This window comes from Dunckerocampus dactyliophorus, chromosome 10 (assembly GCF_027744805.1).
Source record: "Dunckerocampus dactyliophorus isolate RoL2022-P2 chromosome 10, RoL_Ddac_1.1, whole genome shotgun sequence".
NCBI lineage: Eukaryota > Metazoa > Chordata > Actinopteri > Syngnathiformes > Syngnathidae > Dunckerocampus > Dunckerocampus dactyliophorus.
The window spans coordinates 26893495-26906040 of record NC_072828.1 but is presented as its reverse complement, the minus strand read 5'-3'; the positions used below and the strand labels follow the sequence as shown (position 1 = coordinate 26906040).

Genomic DNA, 12546 nt, shown 5'->3' with positions numbered 1-12546 from the left:
TTATCGGTGTCCTCGTGATTCATGAGGTTTTTATCGTTGTTTATGCAGACAAAGTCCTTGGGTGAGTACTGTACGGCAGATCACCGCGTTAACCGAACCAAAAAAAAATGTCTGTTTTGACACTGACACAAACCGCCAGGAGGTCATCCAAACCAAACGCCTCCCTCACTCACAGCGCAACCAAAAATAAGCTTTAGTAAGCAGTAATTGAAGTTGATAAGCCTCTTATTATATTAATAACATTATATATTAAATGCTTATTTGCATTAAGCCTCTTAATAAGGATTTATTAAAGAGTGCATTTACTTTAGCGACATTAATGAGATATTTATTGACAATAGTGATCAGGTAATGGATGATAATGCCTCATAAAGGCTAATAAATTCTGGTATTATGTAGTTATTCACCGTTAACAATGCTGGTCTGCAGCGACTGGATCCAACAGTGCTTTATTAGGATGAATAAAGAAAATATTGTGCACTTATTAACAGTTAAAAATGCTGTGGGAAAAGTGTCTCATCAGGATTAGGATATCATATGTACTAAATAAATATTATTGATAATATTATATATAACGCTAACCCTTTAATGCTTATTAAGGCTTATTATAAGCACCTTAATATAAAGTCTTAGCAAATAACCATGCGTGGGTATCAATATAAATGTGTACACACTGATAGACATGCAAAACAATACTGTTTTATACACATTTATAACCCGCAAGGCATGCTGGGTAACTTCCTATTGGGGAAGTCTGCGCGTGGACTTCCCAGCATGCCCTGCGGGTAAGAGTGTCAATTTCAAGCCGATTCACCGCATGTAAACAAGACTTCCTCAATAAACCTCCGACTACTTCCTGTGCAGCTCAAGCGCTACCAATGTGGGGCAGATGGGTTGATAAACGATCTACCCGTAATTATGGAGATTGTAAGCACAAGATGGCAAGTTTCCCCACAAGTAAAAAATGTTTTGAGCAAAAATCTGTAATTGTACGGTGGCGCTCGTGCCAAAATCACAAATACGCGGGGATCCACAGCACCAGACTTTCACTAAAATAAACAAAAACTCAAGCTGTCACATGTGAAATTCAGGTTGTTACGGATTTTGCACAGAGGATCACCTTCTGAAACCAGCGAAATGCAACAAAATGGAGAGCGGTGGACCCTGCAAGCGTATTCAGACTGCATGCAGAGTACGACAAATTCATACATGTTGGCAGGTCTGCAACTCATATTGAAGTTCCTCCCTGCCTCTCACGCCCCACCCCCAGGGGGAGCCGCCCCACTATTTGAGAATCACTGCCATAAAGTAATATATTTAAAGTACAGTCACGGTCACCATCACCCTCACCCTCACATAATGATCGACAGTAACTAAGATAGCAAGCTAGAGAGTCAGTCACTAACGCTTAATATTCATCAGATAGTGTTATGAACACATGAGATTGTGTTTGCGCACGGGGCTCATAAAGACATAAATAAGTGAATTTAATGAGTGCTAACCTTTTCCAGTAAGCCTTAAACACAATTGTTTAATTTTTCCACTCAACTTTACTGGAAGATGCATCCACTGACAACCTGGTGAATATCTAAACCCAAGAACCCTATTGATTTGGGCCCTCACACCTCAGTTCCTGTCAGAATCCCTCCAGATCCCTCCTCCGCTCTCTACCTTTCATTCCTTTGTGGCATCACCCTGTTGTATGACACCTTTCAAGGCCCTGATGTGGAATCATCGCCTCATCATCTTTGAGGGCAATGAGGAGGAAACGTCACCAGATTGTTGTCAACTCTCTGGCAGTAACACCGGCTGTCTTCAAAGTTCAAGTAAGATTGTTTCTTCATGCGATTCACCTTCTGTCCTGCCCGAGCCTGCTGCTTGGTTCGCTGCCCGGCCGTCCCTGCACTGCTCACAGGGTATTCCCCCACACCTGTCCATGTACTCTGAGTTTCAATATACTCTTCCTTTGCTCACACTACGGTGTCTGCATTTTGGAGTTCAGCCCACGACCCCGAGCCCATCCCAGACAGTTCCACGTGCGTATGTTGTATACAAGCCCTTTGTCCCTTGACCGCGGCTATAAAAAGGCCAAGGTGCGTCGTCCCCCTGTGCAATATCTGTAACTACACATATCGTCAATACCATGGCCGGGAAACATAAGTTTGTTTTATTTGGATTACTGATTTTCATTGCAATCAAGCGGACTTTGTCTGTTTCAGGTGAATGTTTGTTCTGTTCAGTTTATCTACAACATCAAGGCAAAATTGTTCATTATGCTCTGCGGAATTGTTCAAGTCAACATCTAGATGAGTGGTTCTCAACTGGTTCGGCTGCGGGACCCGCCATCACCCTCGATGACAAACGCCGACCCAAATTGCGGAAATGTTTTAACTCTTACATTTCAAGGGACTGTTTTGCGTCTGCTTAGGCACGCACCAAATCGGGTCAGTTTTTGTTAGCCCGGGGAAAGACCCGCGACTCGGTGAAAACGGCTCCGCAACCAAGACAACCCACCAGTTGAGGATCACCGATCTAGATGACACTCAACTGTTTCTTTCTCCCGCAGAGGAAGAGCTCCATGCCAGTTACTGGAACAACAAAGGGAAGCAAGCACTTTACGCTGCCCTCAACATTCAGCCTAATCTCCACCAAGCCAAGAACATCATCCTCTTCCTCGGGGACGGTGAGTGGAAGGACGCTGATTAAACAGCTTCTCTGAATGAGTCAGGTAATTAGACGTCATTGGAGCATGAAAGTGAAGCTTTCGTCACCGTGGCACTCCGGTTCTCATCAAATTAGTGGGAACTAAATCCTCCAAAAGGGCTGGTATTATGACTGAAGGAGATGACATTTGATTGGTTGTTGTTCATAATGCATGATAATAACACGGAAATGAACCGAGGGTACACGAGAGAAAACACTGAATTGGGAGTTGCTGAGGTCCTTAAATGGGTCTATAACATCCCAAATTCTGGTACAATCAAACAAGATCACGCTTTTGTTTTGTCTGTACTACCTCTCGAGCAGAGGAGTCCAAAGTGCTGTTTTTTTATTAGCCCACTGCACTTTCTAAAAATAGAATTTAACAAGAAAACTTAAAAAAAACAAAAAAAGCAATGAATGGAAACATCAAGAATAAAGTCAAAATATTATGAGAAAAAAAGTCTGATGAGGAAAAAGTAATTTTATAAGAATAACGTAATATTGTGAAAAAAATAACACAATTTTAGTAGAATAAAATTGAAATATTAAGGAAAAAAAGTTTTAATATTACGAAACAAAACAAACAACGAATAAAGTAATATGGGAATAAAGTCCAGATATTACAAGAATAAAGTTACAATTACGAGAAGAAAATGTACAAGAAGAAAGTCAAAATAGTTGGAAAAATTAAAACAGCAGATATAGAAAAACAACAGCTGTATTTACGAGAATAAAGTCAAACTATTAAGAAAAAAAAGATGCATTCTAACAAGAAAATAAGTCACAATTTTACAGGAATAAACTCATAATATTATGAGGAAAAATAGAGGTGAGATATTCAAGTAAAGTTATTTTTAAAAGTCCTAATATTATTAAACAAAACTAAATAAAGTTGTAGTTTTCGGAAAATTGGCTTGGGGAAAAATGTATATTATGGGAATAAAGTCATTACATTACAAAATGAAAATTAGAAGACTATTGAAGAAGAAAGTTGAATACACGACCGGTCAAACGTTGTAGAACAGCCCAATATTTCCAGTTATTGATTGGAATTCAAGTGGTTGAAGTCCAATGAATAGTGTGAAATGGTGCAAAGGTAAGTGGTGAAGTGCCAGAGGTTAAAATGATACTGTTTCAGGGACCACAAAATGGGTCAACAATTTAAAGCTGTTCTGCACAAATGGAGGTTGATCAAACCTTGGCAGTTGGTGCAACTCATTCCTACAGGTGTTCCAAGTTCTGGAGAGTACTTACTACCTCCTCTGTCTGCATAAAAACACACTGTGGTACTGTACCCTCGTGAACAGCATTGTACTGGAGAAAGTCATTTGTTGCTACAAAAATGGTAAGTAAAAAGGCAATTAACAATGGAAGGGAGACAGACCATCTTAACTTCAAAATGTAACTTTTTCCTCCAGAGAAATTGGAGTGTTCTAAAACTTTTGACTGGTTGTATATGTGCAAAAAACCCCCCAGCAAAGATGGAAGTTTGTACTAATAATACACTTTTCACCTACAGCACATTCAGTTTTTTCTTGAAATATATGTAACCTCTTATCATATCACCATGTGTTATCCAATTTGAATACCAAAAGTAGTTCAGCCTTACCTCTTTTTTTATTCCATGGGCCAAGGACAGTTTTGTAAGTACTACCATTTCAATGTATGGATGCGCGCACTTACAATATGTTAGACCCACAAGCAGTACATGCTGACGGCAGTAATGGTTTTATGATTTTTATCAGTGCCTACCACGGACAGCAATACACCTCAGTGATAGCATTTTAATGAAAACAAATGAATGCCAGGAGAAAGACTACTGCAACACCATCCTGGGAGGGGGTAACTCATATTACCAATGGGTGTAATTTGAGTTCCTTGAAAGGTGCTTACAAATAAAATGCATTACTATTATTATTATCTGCAGTCTTCTTCAGAAGGGTCAGCTGCCCACTGTGACGAGGTGCTTATCAGCTACACTCACATACTGTATATTAAAGGAGCTTTGTGAGGGTCATAGAGTACAACGGCAGCCTTGTGGTGTGGTTGATGATGTTATCTAACATTCAGGTTTTCCCCACCTGCGTACAGGTATGGGGATGACGACGCTAACTGCTGCTCGCATCCTCAAAGGCCAACTTGCAGGACATTCAGGAGAAGAGACAAGTCTGGTCATGGATACTTTCCCTCACTGCGCGCTGTCCAAGGTCAGCGCGCTCGTATTGATAAAGAATGAGTGATGACTTTAAAACAGAAGTTAACAGAGCCTGTGAAGGTGTGGAAACACGGTGTAAAGTAGGATGACATGGTCAGGCACAAGGAAAAGTTGAAATCAGAAGATGCCAAGAAAAATGGCTCGAGGATCACAAAATCCAAAACCATTAATGTCCAAAGAGGGGATCATAGTCCCACGGCTACATAACATAATCCACGCAAAAAGAATCAACTGCAAAATTGTATGAATAGCGATTTTAAAGTGGGCCTCCGTCATCGCAAGAAAACATGATATGATAGAGTATATGCGTACCAGTGAGTACTGCAATAACAGCATAGGTTGCATATTTAAGTACCGTAAATTCCGGTGTATAAGCCACTACTTTTTTCTTAAACTTTGAACTCTGCGACTTCTATAGCGGTGTGGCTAATTTATTGCTAAATTCTAATTTCATGACATCTCCTTTACTTCAAAACTACTACTAATTGTTTAAATATTGTGCCGCTCATGAGTCAGTGAGGAAACCGTAGCTCTTTGTTTGGCAGGAGCCAATCACGAGCTATCGGTGCACTCACAACAAGCTTGTCAACCCATTGGAAACTGCAGGAGGTCAGTATATCTAACAGTACTGTATAACAACATAAATCGGACTCAGGCCGTCATATTATTATCGAGACTAAACTCATCACACAGTAACTTACCCCTAAAAAGGTATACCTAATAAATACTGACACATCTTTTAAAGTTCTCCCATAATGCATTGCGTCTGAGCAACACATTCATTGGGGCCCTGCAATGACGTCAGCCTCCCTCTGGGCTACTCTGGCTCCTTCTGGTGGTCGGGTGGACCATCCATTCATCCAACCATTTTCTATGCTGCTTGTCCTCCAATGAAATACTTTGCTCAAACTAAATGCAATATGAGAAAAATTTTAAATGTATTTTTTTTCCATTTTAAACTGGTATTGGTACATATTAGTATATTTATTACGTATACCTTTTCAGTGGTAAGTTGCTGTGTGATCCGTTCACTGTGTGATCAGTTCAGTGTCGTTTGTAAAATGACACCATGAGTCAGACGGTTATATTTAGTAACGACCTCCTGCAATTTCCAATGGGGTGACACGTTCGTTGTGAGTTTTTTCATAGCTCACGATTGGCTCCTGTCAAAGAGCTGCCTGATCCTCAAGGATTTGTGCATGCCGCAATATGCCACTTTATGACATGGACATGTGTGACTTGTACATCGTTGCAGCTTATATGATGTGCAAATCTGATTTGTCCTCTAAATTTAGTGGGTGCAGCTGTTTTAGCAAAAGCCCTGCAGAATATTCTCCCCACTGAAGCGAAACCAAAAATAACTAACCGAACTCTGACAGTGCTCAAGACCAGGCACCAGAAGACCTCAGGGGAGGAGGTGCAGCAGTTTGAGAAAAATAAGAAAATTTGTTTGTCAAATCTGATTAGTTGACACAGCTCAAACGTGAAATTAATTGATTTTTTTTAAAGTAAACAGCCTGGTGTGAACTCTACAAAATATGCTCCAAAGTTGTAGTCCGAGGAGAGTGTACTGTAGCCGTGGTCTTACAGTACGTTGTGATGTTCTTACTATGTGTTTGTTATTCTTTTGGATTGCAGACGTATAATGTAGACCAACAGATGCCAGACAGTGCCGGTACAGCCACGGCGTATCTTTGTGGTGTGAAGGCTAACTACGGCACCTTGGGGGTCACCGCTGCCACCCCAAGATATAACTGTAGCGCTGTCTATGGAAACGAAGTTACGTCTGTGTTGCATCGGGCCAAGCAGGCAGGTAAGATTACTTTCAGGTAAACATAACCAACTCGCAGTCTACTTCTACTAGGGTACTTTTTGTTTCAGGAAAATCCGTGGGGATTGTCACCACAACCCGAGTGCAGCATGCCTCTCCGGGCGCAGCCTATGCTCATACCGCCAATCGAGGTTGGTATGCTGACTCCGATCTCAGCTCTGAGGCCGTCAAAAATGGCTGTCGGGACATCTCGTATCAACTTGTTCACAACACAGAGATAAATGTAAGCTTTAAAGCGTACAACGTTTTTTAAGGGTTTGAGTGGTTTCTTGTGGCAGTTATGCACCACTACATGCTGTAGAGCAGGGGTCTCAAACTCAACTTGCCTGGGGGCAGCTGGAGTAGCAGTCTGGGTGAGGCTGCGCCGTAACAAGTATTGGAAAAAAAAGTACAACTGATTCTATTTTCCCAATATTTAATAATTGTAGTTCAGTACAAAAGCGGTTCTTTAGAACACAGGTTGCTGGTTCCTTGCTGGTAGTGCTTCCGGCTTCCCAGCATGCCTTGTGGCACTTTCCTTGTGAAAAGTTGCTAAAGTTAGACGTTTAGTGTAAACTTGGTTGTTGTTCATTGTTCCCCATTGTCGTTGTAATTGCCCTATGTGTGTTACATGTTGTGCTGTCATTTTTGTGTTCTTTTGTGTAGTTAGTGTTCTGTCTAGTGACACCCCTCCCCATTTATTTCACTATGTGACAAGCTCACTATAAGTTAAGTGTTGGCTACTGCTTGTCCAATTAAAGAGCCGCTGCCTTTAATCAAGCTGGACGCCCAGGCTGCCCTAACACTAAACTCTTATGTCAAGTAGTGGTCCACAAAACATGGAATGCGAGTTTGAGACCCATGTTCATAAGCAGAAAATGTGTGAAAATGTCAATACAGTGGAACCTCGGTTAGCGTCTTCCCCGGTTAGCATGTTTTTCAGTTAACATCAACAATTTTTGCCACGGTTTTCGGTTTGCGTACAATACGGCGCACGGCTTGTGTTATTAAATTGACTGCGTGAGTCCAAAAGTGTTCTTAATGTTGTCACCCTGTTAAAGTAATGGCCCAAGTAATTTTTGGACAAAAAAAAGTTTTTGTCCTAAATCATCTCTTTATGATAAAGCTGGTAATCTCTGGTACAATCGCCTAAATCCGTAGTTGAAAGGATCATGCTCTTTGTGCCGCGTAGGACAATGGCCTATGTCAAGAGGGTGACTTAGGTCATTTTATTTTTTGCCTAAGTCAGCATTTGGATTGATTGATTGGTTGATTGATTGGTCAAACATGATGAAATCATGAAACTCAATGGATCTTCTCAAGTATCACACCAGCCAAAAAGCAGGAGACCCAGCTGTACATGATTTGCTGGCTCTTCAGTTTAGCCCTGACAGCAAAATCCAGCACAAGCTATCCTTGCCTGAGAACTGTTCAGTCAGTTTTCCTAAAAACTTGAAAATATGACTTAAGGCATTATTTTAAGAGGATGACGATGTATTTTTTTTTTAATCAGAAAACACCATTAGCTTCTAACAGAACAAAGAAGCTACCTTGCTAAAATGGCAACCAGAACCGGAAGTCAGTTCTTGATGTGAGTGTTCCCAAAGACACGATGTGGCAGCGAGACACAACACAACACAGACACCATCTTCCTGTTTTGCCATGAGTTACTTCTTGAATTGAATTAAATCGTGTCTTTTAGCTTCTTTAACAAAATGCTGGTACTTGAAACTTTCTGTGGCTCCATTTTGGGTTACTGAGGTGAAAAACACGATTGAATTCAAGAACTAACTCGTGGCAAAACAGGAAGGTGGCGTCTGTGTGGTGTCTCAATGCCACATGGTGTCTTTGGGAACAGTCACATCAAAAATCACGTCTTCAATGAAGGTAAAAGTAACCTTAAATGTTAATTTATCCCTTTTATTCATTATTTATATGCATTTGGAATTGTTTACTGCATGTAAAACTGTAGTTGTCAAACTATACAAACGTGTTTTGTGTTTACATCACTCCTTACGGGAAGAATTGATTCAGTTAGATTGATTCAGTTAGAGTCGGACCTTCTGGAACAAATTAATGATGCTAACCAAGGTTCCACTGTAATATAAAATAATAATACAAACTGATAGTGTGTGTCCTTATTAAGGTCATACTTGGTGGTGGTCGAGAATACATGTTTCCCAGAGACGTGCAAGACCCAGAATACCCCAATGTTAGAGGAGATCGAATTGATGGAAAGAACCTTATTGTAGAGTGGCTGAAGAATAAAAAGGTAAATGGTTTGTTTTACAAGTCAGTACATTGTTGTACTAATGTGTAGTCCGTACTTTTTACAATCCACAAAATCTCTGAAAGGCGTATTTGTGTTGTTTAATGGCTAACAGAACGTGAAATACGTTTGGAACAAAAAAGAATTTGATGCTGTTGATCCTGCAAAGACAGACTTTCTGATGGGTGAGTAGAGTACCGCATCGGGCACAAAAATAGCACAAACAATACTAAAAATGAATAAAAGCCTGAGAAACCAGAATGGTATCCAGCACAGCACAAAAACACAAGAGTGCATTTTTTGTTGAAGGAAACAATCACTTTATTGAAACCAACAACCGCGGCAAAACAACCATTGTCGTATATCCGCAGACGATCAGAAAGTCGAAATTTCAAGCAGGACTGAACGGACACGAAAAAATGCACATTTCACCCACCCGAGTGAAGTTTTTAAAAAATGTATGTCCACATAAAAACACATTCACCAGCTGTCTATGCGCATTTTGTCCCAACCTGAAAACGCAACCACAGGGGTGCATTATATTGTATGTTCCAATCCTGGCACTTCACACGCGGGGAACTGACATAAAAGATGTGTAGGCTGCTTACTTATCTAGTCGTCAGCGCTAATGAGACATTTTCTCAAAGTTTGACCATCCTAACTACTATTTTTTCAGCCTGGATTATTGATTATTGGGGCATGTCCTGTCATGTTGGAAACTTCAAACGAGCATCTGTGTGTGTTCACTAATGACACATATGAGTGTGCTTCATTCACCAATTATGTTGCTTAAAAGCTTCTTAATACTTTCAATATGGAGAAATATACTAGTGTTGAAAATTTCAGGATAAAAAGAAAGATACAAAGTTGAGGGATGGGGTGCGGCATGAGGTCCAGTTTGGCCCACAACCTAAAGTAGGCTTTGAGTTTTGGACACAGGTGCAATTGCCTTAAACTAACACCCCTGCCTTAAACTAATCTTATGCTCACTGCCTTCAGGTCTTTTTGAGCCCAAGGACTGTCGCTACGAGATGGAGCGTAATCCATTAACAGACCCATCCCTCACTGAGATGACAGAGAAAGCAATTAGGATTCTCAGCAAAAACCCTAAAGGATATTTCCTTTTTGTGGAAGATAAGTATAATTGTTTCTCCAAGACATCATGCACAACCATAAAATATAACTAATAATATGGACATAATGTATGGGACATAACGATAACACATGTGACCCTGAGAATCTGTCTTTCAAGGGGGAGAATAGACCATGGTCACCATGGCGGGAGGGCCAAAAGATCGCTCACCGAGGCTGTCGAATTTGACCGAGCCATCGGCCGAGCAGCTGAACTCACAAATGAGCTGGACACCCTGACTATAGCCACTGCAGACCACTCGCATGTCTTTACCTTTGGAGGACATTCAGCCAGAGGAAACCCCGTTTTAGGTAAATTGTTTATCCAATCTGATGAAAGCAGACCTGAGGGAACCTGAAGAAAAACACTTAGTGGTGTTACTATATCATGTGATCTATAGGGGTTTCTCGGACAATTGCTGAGGACAACAAGCACTTTACCACTGCTGCATATGCAAATGGACCAGGGTACCAGTTTGTCAATGGAACTCGCCCAGATGTAAATGAGACAATTTCATGTAAGTAGGACTTTATATTGGACAAAGTAATATACTAGCTCCATCTTGTGGTGGAAGATGGAGCGTGCTGGATGTTCAGGAGTCACACAGGCATTCACAACCGCTTCAAGACAGTCATCCTTCCTTTAGCACAGTTAATTGGTTTCAGACTCGACCCTGATAGGTGAATTTCCGCTAAGTACGAATCCTTATTTATGAATGGAATATGTTCATAGTTAGAGCATAGAAAACCTGTTTACAACCTTCTAAATACAGTTTAGATTTAAAAGCATAGAAAAGGCAATAAAAATGTACATTTTTGAAATAACGTATTGATCCAGATATAAGACAAAGGTGAGTATAAGACAAAAACATTTTGAAAGAAAATATTAGGACACATTTGAAGGCAAAACCACACACAATTAGTATTATCATTATAATAATCTTACTGTTTCTCCTGCAGCGGGTGATGAGTACCGTCAACAGGCTACAGTCCCTCTTGATTCAGAGACCCACGGCATTGAAGATGTCGCCATCTTTGCCAAAGGTCCAATGTCCCACCTCTTCCACGGGGTTCAGGAGCAGAGCTACATCGCCCATGTGATGGCTTATGCAGCTTGTCTGGAGCCTTACGAGAACTGCAAACTCCCCCCTTCCAGCCACGCTGGGTCCATCTACCCGAGCTTGCGGCTCCTTTTTATCGGCCTACTTTCTTTCCACTGTCTCCTCTCATAAATGCGCCTGACATGTCTTGTTGTCATAACAATTTTATGTGTACATTTGTGTCTCATGGTTGAAACTCTGCCATTCCAAGTCATTTGTATTTATGAAGATGACCTTTTATGTGGTTATGTGTGGGTTTTCTCTGGGTACTCCAACTTCCTCCCACATCTCAAAACATGAATGTTAGGCCAAATGGAGACTCTAAATTGTCCACAGGTGTGAAAGTGAGTGTGAATGGTTGTTTGTCTATATGTGATCTGTGATTGACTGGTGACCAGTCCATGGTGAACCCTGCCTCTCGCCCATAGTCAGATTGGGGTAGGCTCCAGCTCACCCACGACCCTATTGAGGACAAGCACGGTACAAAATGGATGGATTTAGACTTTGTGTTACGTGTACTAACAATAAAATGTCTATGTGCCATGAAGCTATTTCTTCCAACACACTTGTCTTTTTTGAACAGATTATGGCAATTTTTTAATATTTTAAATATTAATTTAAAAATTGTCTTTTGGCAGTAAACTAATTTGCTCGCTTTCATTTGACTTTGTTCGTATTATATTTTGGACTTTAGACATTACCATTGTAGAAGCTATACATGAGCATAAATGATACATATGTTCTTACTACAGACCTGATTGCGCAATATTGATCACATATAATACATGTTTGTACTACAGGCCTAATGTCTGTAAATGTGGTGCACAATATTGATCATATATGATAGACATGTTCGTGGTATAGTCCTATTGTATGTAAACGTCCATCCTCAGGGTCGCGAGGGTATGCCGGAGCCTATCCCAGCTGATTTTGGGCGAGAGGCGGGGTACACCCGGAACTGATCGCCAGCCAGTCGCAAGGCACATATAGACAACCATTCACACTCACATTCATACCTATGGACAATTCAGAGCCGCCAATTAACCCAACGTGCATGTTTTTGGAATGTGGGAGGAAAGCGGGGTACCCGGAGAAAAGCCACGCACGCAAGGGGAAAACATGCAAACTGTAAACGTAGTGCACAATATTGATCATATAGGATACGTACGTTCGTACTATAGGCCTATTGTCTGTAAATGTCGCTGCTGTAGCAAGTTATTTCTGCAAAGGTTCAGTAAAGTCGCTGTTGTGAGTTTCGTTGAATGACGTCTCATGTTATCGGCTCAGTGGAAGAATTGCCCAATGAAGGACGCTCATA

At 40.9% G+C, this 12546-nt stretch overlaps 1 protein-coding gene across 1 annotated transcript; it reads left to right on the top strand.

The window, feature by feature from the left end:
• The first annotated feature begins 2137 nt into the window (after window positions 1–2137).
• Window positions 2138–11477, top strand: LOC129188804 (intestinal-type alkaline phosphatase 1-like). The gene is made up of 11 exons (XM_054789818.1): window positions 2138–2219; window positions 2567–2683; window positions 4795–4910; window positions 6557–6731; window positions 6800–6972; window positions 8875–9000; window positions 9113–9182; window positions 9997–10135; window positions 10250–10440; window positions 10530–10646; window positions 11089–11477. Exons 1-11 carry the CDS (start codon window positions 2144–2146, stop codon window positions 11358–11360), a joined length of 1572 nt encoding a protein of 523 aa, XP_054645793.1. The 5' UTR covers window positions 2138–2143; the 3' UTR covers window positions 11361–11477.
• Window positions 11478–12546: the final 1069 nt, after the last annotated feature.

Excerpts from the sequence above, each read along its gene's own strand:
- LOC129188804 (XM_054789818.1), top strand. The coding sequence starts at position 2,144 with ATGGCCGGGAAACATAAGTTTGTTTTATTTGGATTACTGATTTTCATT. Across the intron at positions 2,220-2,566 it reads GCGGACTTTGTCTGTTTCAG|AGGAAGAGCTCCATGCCAGT; the intron begins GTGAATGTTTGT and ends TTTCTCCCGCAG. Across the intron at positions 9,183-9,996 it reads AAAGACAGACTTTCTGATGG|GTCTTTTTGAGCCCAAGGAC; the intron begins GTGAGTAGAGTA and ends CACTGCCTTCAG.